General features: G+C 38.7%; 1 protein-coding gene across 1 annotated transcript in view; it reads left to right on the forward strand.

Moving 5' to 3' along the window:
• Nucleotides 1-6,000, forward strand: part of LOC126886124 (protein-L-histidine N-pros-methyltransferase-like) — a 376,323-nt gene extending 370,323 nt beyond the window's left edge. The window contains exon 5 of the mRNA XM_050652968.1: nt 287-6,000. Within this exon, the coding sequence (XP_050508925.1) occupies nt 287-495 (209 nt within the window). The 3' untranslated portion in view covers nt 496-6,000. The remainder of the gene's footprint in view (nt 1-286) is intronic.
• Nucleotides 6,001-11,025: the final 5,025 nt, after the last annotated feature.

The raw sequence follows: 11,025 nt of genomic DNA on the forward strand, positions 1-11,025 counted from the left end.
GGGATCGCTTGGTTAAAAGAGATAGATAAACCACCGATCGACTGCCCGTGCGTTACGCTTTTTTGCTCAGTATGCCTTGTCTATCCTTAATATGTCTATGGATTAATGACCCGTGAGTAATGAACTATTACGCACGGGTAAAATACCTAATGAGTGTTATTATCTATTCAAACATAGTGTATAATATTAACATGTTAAAACGGTCGTAAAAAAAAAGCATATTACATATTAATATCCATAAAAGTTAGATTTATAAATCACAGTTAATTAATAATTTATGTTTTAGGAACAAATCATAAACCCCGAGAACTATTACCCATAAGCGGACCTAATTTTGAAGATCAAGTTAAGAGTGTAATAGACAATGTCTTCACTCCGGCCAATTTTGAAGTCGTTTCATGGAGCAGAGTTCCTTATTTATGTGAAGGAGATCTACAGCAATCCTACTACTGGTTGGATGATGCAGTTTTCGTACTTAAACTAAAAGATTTTTGACCTAACTAGATCTAGACGTTTGATTAGATTTAAACTACTGAAAACACACATAATTTTGTATTGTACGAATGTCATGGAATATGTAAACCAGGACATTTAGGAAAAAATAAATCGATTTTTAAATACAGCACCTAGAGTATAATAATGACGTCAAACAAAAAAGTCTAGAATAGAAAAATGGGTGTAAATGCATAATTGCATTTCTAAGTGCCTAACATGCATCCAAAAGTGCATAAATACATAAAAATCAGTATTTTAAGGACCAGATTTTGTTGTTCAGTGGGTTTTTGGGGTTACTGAACACGAATACGCAATCAGAACCGACCCCCGAAGCACCTAGTGCCCAGGATTATTGTTAAGGCACGTCATCTGGAGTTTCGAGGGTTTTCGGCACTCGATTGATGCAAACAGATTACGCGGAGATTTTTGGGATCACCGAACACAATCTGAGAACCGACACCGGGAGTACTGGTGCCCTGTGCCCAGGGATACTACTGAGGCACGTCAGCTTCTGAAGTTTCGAGGCATTTCGGCACTAAATTGATGCAAACAGATTACTGATTACTTACAGGTTTTTTAGGTTGCTGAACAAGAATATAACATCAGAATCGGCCCTCGAAGCACCTAGTGCCCGCAGGGCGACTGTTATCCACGTAATCTAAAATTTTGAGGCTTTTCGAAATGAAATTGATGCAAGTATATTACCCAGAGGGTTTTTGGGGTGCTGAACATGAATGCGCCATCAAAACCGACCTCCGAAATCCAAAAATCCTTAACATTCCAGAAGATGACGTGTATATCAGTCACCCTGGGCACTAAGTGCTCCGTGGGTCGGTTCTGATCGGTTCTGAATGCGTATTTGTATTCAGTGACCCAAAAAAAACCCGAATAACAAATTCTGACCCTTAACATATTGATTTTGACATGCTTATGCACTTTTGGATGCATGTTATGCACTTTAAAATTCAATTATGCATTTCCACCCATGTTTCTATTATAGACATTTTTCCTGACGTTCTGTTGAAGACAATGCAAAAAGTTCCAAGTCTCTAGTAGTGGCAAGTAGTAGTTAGCTAGTTATTATTTAAAAATCGATTTATTCCGGTTTTTTTAGTGCTAAATGCCCTGATCTAATGCATAGGTTTAAAGAACTGTGAATGTTTTTAAATTTTGTTTATATACAAAATGATTTAACCAAATGATAAAGAATAATGTATATTTTTTAGTCGTTTACGTAGTAATAGAAGCGAAAATCAACTGTAAAAAAAATGGTGCTCCCAGAAACTAAGGGATCAAAGTGCAAAAACAAGTTGTAGAGATAATATTGTAGTTCAGGCGCGGATCCAAGGGGGGTCAATTTAGTCAATTGCCCCCTCCTTGAGACTTCGCCTGGTGTCGCCTTTTTTTAAGAAAGAGATAATAATTACGATTGAAAATAAATAGTAAGTTTTGTGTCCTGTTGACAAACTGAATAACGGGATGAAACATAAAACAGAATTCCTTCTCCAACGTACGTGTTCTCGGTCTTACTGTATGGTGTCGAGTCTTGGACTGTGAATAAAATCGATCTACTTGATAAATCGCCTTGAGGCTTTCGAAATATGGTTCTATAAAAGAATTTTAAAAGTATCTTGGGTGAAGAAGATTCGAAACTCCACAATACTAGAACGTCTCAGTAGAATGTAATGAGAAGTTTCCAATATAGATTGCTACAAAATATTATACAAGTGAAAATAGAAGGCAAACGCAGTCCAGGACGAAAAAGCACTTTGCTGGTTGATTTAGGGTGGCAGTGAATAAAATTAAGATAGCTATGATAGTAACCAACATTCTAAAAGGACATGGTACATGAAGAAAAATAAAGTAACAGCCCATACCGAAAAAGAATCCTGAGTACGTGAGTGACGAGAAAATTTTTATTTCATTGCCCTCTCCTTGCAAGGTTGCTGGATCCGCCGTTGTTGTAGTTACAATTAGAAAACTATGATGAGATCATGTTTTTAGTTGCGCTGTATTTTTAGTTTTATATTTTTATGGATATTTATAACTGTATTTATAACTGTATTAACTCATAAAACTTGGTGATGATTCATATTTAAAAATTATTTTGCTGCTTTTGTGGTTTTATGTAATTAAATTGTAGGTACATAGTTTTTATGTTGTAGTTGGATCTCTTATACCACCACACATGGATCCCTTGCCTTTTAGATTAATAACAACAATACAAAAACACAAGAGCCCCGCAAACTGGAATCAAAGAGCACAAAATGTAATAGATAACGAGCCCAGTCCAGAAATTGAAATCAGGAGAGAAGTTAGGCAGGGATGTATTATGTCTCCACTACTCTTTATATAGTGAAGCCATTTTTGAAGAAGCATTACTATCTCAAAGTGAAGGAATAATAATTAACTGAAGATCTATTAACAACATAAGATATGCAGATGACATTGTGATTATGGAAGGCTCTGGTGAACAACTTCAATTACTACTAAACAAAACAAACAGTCTCTGTGAAGAATATGGACTAAAAATGAATATAAAACAGACCAAATACATGATAATATCTAAGAATAAAACAAACATACAAACAAGCATACATTTGGGAAATGTGCCGATAGAAAGGGTTAACAAATACAAATACCTAGAAACCTGAACGACAGAAACGACCAAACGACAGAAATAAGAACCAGGATAGGATTACCAAGAAATGCGTTTGTAAAAATGAAAACAATTCTCTACAACAAAGACCTTAGATTCGAACTGAGAGTAAGATGAGCTTTGAGATGCTACGTGTTCTAGATACTGAAATATGGACTTGAATGCTGGACATTGAAGCAAGAACACATAAATAAGCTAGTTATTTGTGGTGTTACAGAAGGATGCTTAGAATAGCATGGATACAGAAGAAAAGGAACACGGAAGTATTGCGAGAAATGGCCAAAGAATGCGAATTAATAAACACAATAAAAATAAGAAAGTTACAATATCTGGGACAAGTAATGAGGGGACAGCGATATGAAATGCTAAGACTGATAATACAGGGAAAGATAAGAGGATGAAGGAGTGTAGGAAGAAGGAGAGTGTCGTGGTTGAAGAATTTAAGGGACTGGTTTAAATGCAGTTCTCTAGAACTCCTTAGAGCAGCGGTACATAGAGTAAAGATAGTGATGGTGCCATCCAACCTCCGATTAGGAGACGGCACTTAAAGAAGATGAAGTAGCCAACTTCGGTAGACGTACCGAAATTTCAGTAGCCCTGGCAACACTGCCCTAAACCATCTTTCTATTCTTTTCTCTACGAAAATTTAATGGGAATTTTGGCTTGGAATCGTGGAAATACCAAATTATATTGTCAAAGCCAAAGACGCTAATACATTTTCTAAAGAAAGGCTATTCTCTTATCCATTGCCTGCTATTCTCTTAGTTATTTCTATTTATATTGTTAACATACGTTACTTTCAACAATGGAATGGATATTAGGATATTTGCATTTTTGTTTACATTGCTGTAGTTCTCTCCTTCTCTGAAAGGATAACAAAAGGCTACCTTCCTTCATTGTCTTAAACATGACTGTATTCAAAAATTCAAACCGTCATTTACATTTCGGATTACCGAATCCGAAAATTGTTTCTAGAATTCTCCAAACTGAACTATTGGCCGATAAAACAATCGTTGTGTGTGCACACTTAGTAGTTAGACAATACTGATTAAACAGTCGGCCAATAGTTGGCCGATTTTTAGTTTGAATGCAGTCGGGAAGCCCATCAAACTTTTTTGATGTGCTTCAAACAAATACTACGGAAAACTCTTTCAAAATTAAACAATTTTATTTTCCATCAAAATGAAAATACATTTTTGCGCCACGTAATATTCGTATCAACTCTTTTGTAGCTAGAATATTGTGTGCGCCACTCATTTTTACCGCGTTTAGCGGTTTTTTATTCTTAAATAGGGATTTTTAAATCGTTTTTTATAAATTAAATGTATGAACTGTAATGTAATGTTTCTCTATTACACGTTAAGTGTTAGAAATGGTCACATTTGTCGGTGTGTCGCATTATTGCCCAATTGGTCTAATGGTTACGACACTAAACTTGTGATAGGACAATCCGAGTTCATACCCCATTATTTTTTTGCTATTCGGAATAGATTAAGAAAATAGATTAGTATAGCTGTCAAATAAACTCGGATTGCCCGATCAAATTTAGCGTCGAACCACTAGACCATTTCGGCAATAATGGTTAAAATACATTTGGAGCTCGATAACTTCTAAACGATTTAACCGATTTTGATCACTAAAGATGAGTTTGAAAGGTATTGACAAGTAGTGTATGACGCCCCCAACGTCAAATATGATATCTGAAGGTATTATAGAATTCAGTGAGCTTGAACAACCGTTTTCCCATATGAAATGGATTTGATCATATGTACTTATAAGTCCTATAATTTAAAAATTCGAATATTCCCAGATATGAACGTTCAGTTATTGACGCAATTCGTATGCGGAAATTTTGAGTTTTTGTCAAAAAATCAAAATTTTCAAAATTCAATTTTTTAGTTTTTTGGCTATACTTGCGGTATTACGGTTTTTGCTATTACTTGCTTGGCTATGATGTATTTGCGGTTTTCGTATCTCTCTTTGAATCCATGATAGGTAACATTTACCCAAAAAGTATGCTCTGTTGTACGTACTCAGTCCTACAGCTGGTTTATGGGTGGTCAAAAGTCACAAAACTACATCGGTTCTAAATCGGTCCCGACCCCCTCTTGACATATAGAAAAAAAAATTCAGATCGGTGTAACTTTCCCACACACATACAAACATATATTAATGTACTTACTTAGAAACATTTGCCCCTTTTAAGTGCTAAAATTAGATAAGTTAATAGGGAGAGATAACACTAGGTAACACAATAGGGGAGTATATTTTCTACTATGTTATCTTTTACATTAAAGACATTTAAGTTGTATCATGTTGTATATCAATATATTGAGATATTTCAACAAAATACTAATCAAAATTATCAAAAAAAGTAAATGTACCATATATGGACTCTTAATACATAGGCCTTATGGGGGCAGTCAGTAAAAAATATATCCTTAGAAAAACTCGAAAGACAAGGTAAGTTAGGTACAAGATAACATTAGAAATACTATTCCAATAAATTGTATTTAAAGTTAAGTAGAAGATATAAAAGTTTATATAATTTTTTTTATTGCTAAAGAAACATTTAAAGCCATAGTTCGTTTTTAAGAGAATACTTTACCTGCGAAACCTATTGTTTCATTCGCTCATCTATATTGCTACGTAAACGAATTAAAAAAATATTTATATGTGAAAACAAGTAGATCTACTAACCTATCGAAACATGTGTTCAAAACTAAAAATAACAGTATTTACTCCAATTAATTAGAAAACATTAATCTAAGATATACATCACTGTATTTTTATTAAATATAACTGTCTATACTCCTTTTTATTGTAAATAAAATATAAATACCTGAGATTTGAATTATTTCTCCTTTTAACATTATCAGTTATATGGTACTGTAATGATTTTACTAATGAATTTACTTTTTCTATTTTGATTTTTAGGCACTAATTAGTTTAATTAATTGATGGATTCGACCGTTACTTGATGGAAGTTCATTTTATCTCACAATAAAACACTGAAAAACGTTTGTTTTCTATACTTCCACAAAATTTATTACAACTATGTTATTACTATAGCTGTTTCGGCAAAGTGCCTTTCTCAAGTGATATATTTTACAATGTGTTTGCCTTTTTAAGTCTTTAACTGAAGAGGTTGAGGAGTGGGGAGCTGTTTGTCTCGAGTTGGTCATTCAGAATTATATCTGTATTTTTCAATTTATTAATTTCCATTGATTCTAAAAGTGATAGCTTAAGGCCTTTATTTTGAATATGTAGAATTTGAAACTCTTCATTGAAAGAATGATTATGATCTAGAGGGTGAAGTGCGTATGTAGAAGTGTCTGTTTTTCTATTGTTGAAAGCCCTTTTGTGTTCTGCTATCCGTTTGTCAAAAGTTCTGCCAGTTTGACCGATGTAAGTTTTCGGACAGTCACCACACGTTAGTTTGTACACACCACTCTGTAGTTGCTTTCTCTTTCGGCTTTTATTGTTTTTAATATGTTTGCTTAAGTTGTTGTTAGTTCTGAAAGCTGGTGTTATTCCTTTCTTTTTTATGTATCTGGCTATTTTTGTTGTTATTTTGCCAGTATATGTGAGAGAGCAGAAGGTACTGGGTTCTTTCTGTGGTGGTTAGCAGCCTACCATAGCATGATACATAGACTGACAGAAATTCCTATGACAAAAAATAACTTCGAGACAGAACTAAATATCATTAGACAAATAGCAGTAAACAATGGCTATAACGAACAAACAGTTAACAACATTTTAAACCAAAAACTCCATAAGAAAGCCTTGAAATTAGTGTATCCACCACCACAAAAAGAACCCAGTAGCTTCTGCTCTCTCACATATACTGGCAAAATAACAACAAAAATAGCCAGATACATAAAAAAGAAAGGAATACCACCAGCTTTCAGAACTAACAACAACTTAAGCAAACATATTAAAAACAATAAAAGCCGAAAGAGAAAGCAACTACAGAGTGGTGTGTACAAACTAACGTGTGGTGACTGTCCGAAAACTTACATCGGTCAAACTGGCAGAACTTTTGACAAACGGATAGCAGAACAGAAAAGGGCTTTCAACAATAGAAAAACAGACACTTCTACATACGCACTTCACCTTCTAGATCATAATCATTCTTTCAATGAAGAGTTTCAAATTCTACATATTCAAAATAAAGGCCTTAAGCTATCACTTTTAGAATCAATGGAAAGTAATAAATTGAAAAATACAGATATAATTCTGAATGACCAACTCGAGACAAACAGCTCCCCACTCCTCAACCTCTTCAGTTAAAGACTTAAAAAGGCAAACACATTGTAAAATATATGATTCTCGTCCCGGACGTCGAAGAGTAAGGTCACTGCTAGCACACCCCACTCTTACCGACGAACAGCGAGAAGCCTGAGAGCACCAAGTGCTGAAGTAGCGGCGCACGGTTAGCCCTAAGCTATTAGTTTGGAACCAGTGTGAAAAACCAACGACGCTTGGCCGTGTAAACCAAAAAGGTAGACGGATTACTGGGTTTCAGAGGAATACTCTGGCCCTGGGCTCGAGCGACTTCGCTCGCCCCGAACTCTACCTAGTGTTCACATACGGTTACAAGAACAAGTGCGAGTAAGGGGGCCAGACTAATTGCGAAAAAGGCTTTCAACGAGGGACCCACCAGCAGCAGGGTAAACTGCACCCATCAGGTAATTATAGTCACTGTCTTACGCCGGAAAAGCACGGAGGGGTGGACAAGCCACCTTTATCCCTGGGGTTTACCCCCCAGAACACCTTGAGGCTGAGGTGCCCTCCGATCGCTCGACTTGCATCCTCACCCATTTGTAATGCCTTCTTCTGTAAGGTCAGTCAGCTCCACCCGGTCGCTTCGTCCTCGGACGACGACCTCGACAAGCGTTGCCACCACCACCACCACCACTACAGCCACCACTACTGCCAACCAGTTCTCTTCCTTACATCAGGAAGGCACTGTACCCCCATCCAGAGGTTACGACCGGCTCACGGCGGAGCTGGACCTCGAGACGCTTAGCGCGGAGATGGAAATCGTCCGCAACAAGTATCGCGAGGCCTACCTTCGCATCGAGCAGGACGACGCCTCCAACCCCCTTCTGCAGCGATATGCTAACGATTTTCCGCCTCTAAGAACACCAGCACAGGCTGGTCCTCAGCGACAGAGCGCTCGGAATATTCACGGTGCCATACCAAAAGTCCCAACTCAACCTTCAAAACAAGCACCCAAACAATCGAAACAACAATCTTCTCAACAGCAACCCTCCTCTCAACCACAAGCAACCATCAGCACTGAAAACAATCCCGAACCGAACGATTTCGTCTTCCAAAGAAGACAAATAAGACAAATGTCTTACGCCAATGCCGCAGCCAATCCACGCCCCAAAACCCAAGCCAGAAATCAAAACGTCATCAACGCCATAAACGATCCCACACTGTCCGAATATCTAATCAAAGATCTCCCAAAAGATCTTTGTAACAAACGTACCTTCTTTCGGCAAATAAATGCCACCACTCTTTTGTCCAACAAAATTCATTCTTGTAAAGTTCTCTCACATGGAATCGCACATCTTCGACTTTTTAATCCTATAAATGCAGGGGATATCGAGAAAGCTATCCACACAGCAACTGGCCAAACCATGGTTACGGTCCAAAGCCGTAGCAGAAATGCAAACACTTCCCCTAAAGAGCCTACCTATCTCCTCTGCATTACCGGAATCGACGTAGATTACTCCGAGCAGGAGGTCACCGACTTGCTCACAGAACAGCAATTCCCGGTCGAAAGACTGTGGAGAGTCAAAGCCTATAAAACAGGCAAAGACTCTAAAGTGATCAAGGTGGTGACCAAATCCTTGGAGAGATTTACGTCAGCACTGAGCCGAGGCATAACTCTAGATGGCGAAATCTACAATGCCGAACTCCCTCATGGCTCCGACCCTACAATCCCCTCCCCAAAATATTGCAGCAAATGTTGCATCAACGGACATTCCATCGACGAATGCCCTCAAAAAGCATTCGTCTGCCCCCACTGCGGCGGTAACCACAAGTCCAGCGCCTGCACCAAACAGCAGGCACCCAAATGCCCGAATTGCGGCGGTGACCACCCCGCATACTCAAACAAGTGTCCACAAAGACACACCATCCCCTCCGCCCAACACGAAATACAGCCACTTACGATCGAAAGATCATTCCCCCCTTTCGAACTCCCTACTGAAACAAAGAACATCTTGTCTATTCAGACTGCTCTGTTGCTTAACTTGTTGCCTGAACTTCGCGAGCATATCGCTGCAATCACGGCTAATCTGATTAGCCAAGTCTACGACCACTCCACAGTGGTCCACGGGTACGGGAGCAATGTCACGGTGACATTCCGCCCCAACCACTAAACACCCTCCCTTTATGGATTTCACCCTAGGCACAGTCAACTGTCAGGGTCTCTCCAAAAAGAGACCCCTCATCAAGAATATCCTGTCGAAGCATAACATCCAGATCCTCGCACTCACAGATACTCTGTCGAAAAACGATCCACACTTCGCAGGATATTCGATCATCCATCGAAGCCGCTGTCAGGTTTCACGTGGGAATGGTATCCTCGTGAAACACGGAATACCGCACAACACACACACATTCCCACAAAATTTTCGTCCACCTGATGTGGACTTCCTGGCAATTGACGTGCACATCCCCAATAACGAAACCCTCACGATAGTCTCTTACTACAAACACCCGGATCAACCACTCAACAGGCATTTGCTAGAGTACTTTTCAAGGCTCGGCAAGGCTGTGTTGATGGGCGATCTAAATTGTAGACACACACAGTTTGGTGATCATCGTCAAAACCCAGAAGGCATCCGCCTCACGGATTATCTACTAGACCTTCCTATTTCAAGAATCACCAACACTGAATTCACGTTTTTGAACGCCAATGGGGCTTCTATTGTCGACCACATCCTAGTTACTAGTAACATTCTGGATCGGTTCGGGGATAGATGCCACATAGGTGATTCGATAACGTCAGACCACGTACCTCTTCTTGTCGACACCGACATACTCATTCCAAAACAACCAAACCCTCCAAGATCTATAAGAGACTATCGTCACGCTAACTGGACTGAATTCCAAAACTTCATCACACAAAATCTCCCTATGTTAGGCGAACTCGATACTAACGACAGTATCGACACCAGTGCAACCGATATCGAGAACCTCATCACTGAGGCGATCACGCACGCAATTCCACTCAAACAAATAACTTATACAACACCGGCACTTCCACAATACATCATTGCCAAAATTCAACAAAAACGACGTCTTCTACGTCAATACAAGGCCAACAGAAACCCACTTATCAAAACAGAGTACAACCGGATCTGTGCCAGGATAAAGAGGGAGATATCTGTCCTAACGGCTCGCCGGTGGGAAGATGCTACCTCAAAACTGGACTACAGAGACGGAGGTAAATTCTGGCAAAAATTCAAAGTCCTAACAAAACAAAAAATATCTCAACCATCTCATCTGTTGGTCAACAATCACATAGTCAATTCCCCAGAAGGGAAAGCTGAAGCATTCAGAAATTCGCTTCAAAACAATTTTCAAACGCCAGATAACCCGAACTTTGATCGCATATTTAAATTCAACACAGAATACATTGTAAACGTTACTCTCAACCACTACATTCCAGTCTATGATCCTATCATGGACCCCCTCACAGACAGGGAAACGGAGAGCTTTTGCCAAATCGGCAAGAACAGCGCTCCCGGACCTGATGGCATCAACCGAAGGTGCCTCAAAAAACTTCCAGAGAGTATCATCCCTCTTCTAACTAAAATATTCAATGCATGTCTCAAAAACAGCCACTT

This window comes from Diabrotica virgifera, chromosome 6 (assembly GCF_917563875.1).
Source record: "Diabrotica virgifera virgifera chromosome 6, PGI_DIABVI_V3a".
In the NCBI taxonomy this organism is placed as follows: domain Eukaryota; kingdom Metazoa; phylum Arthropoda; class Insecta; order Coleoptera; family Chrysomelidae; genus Diabrotica; species Diabrotica virgifera.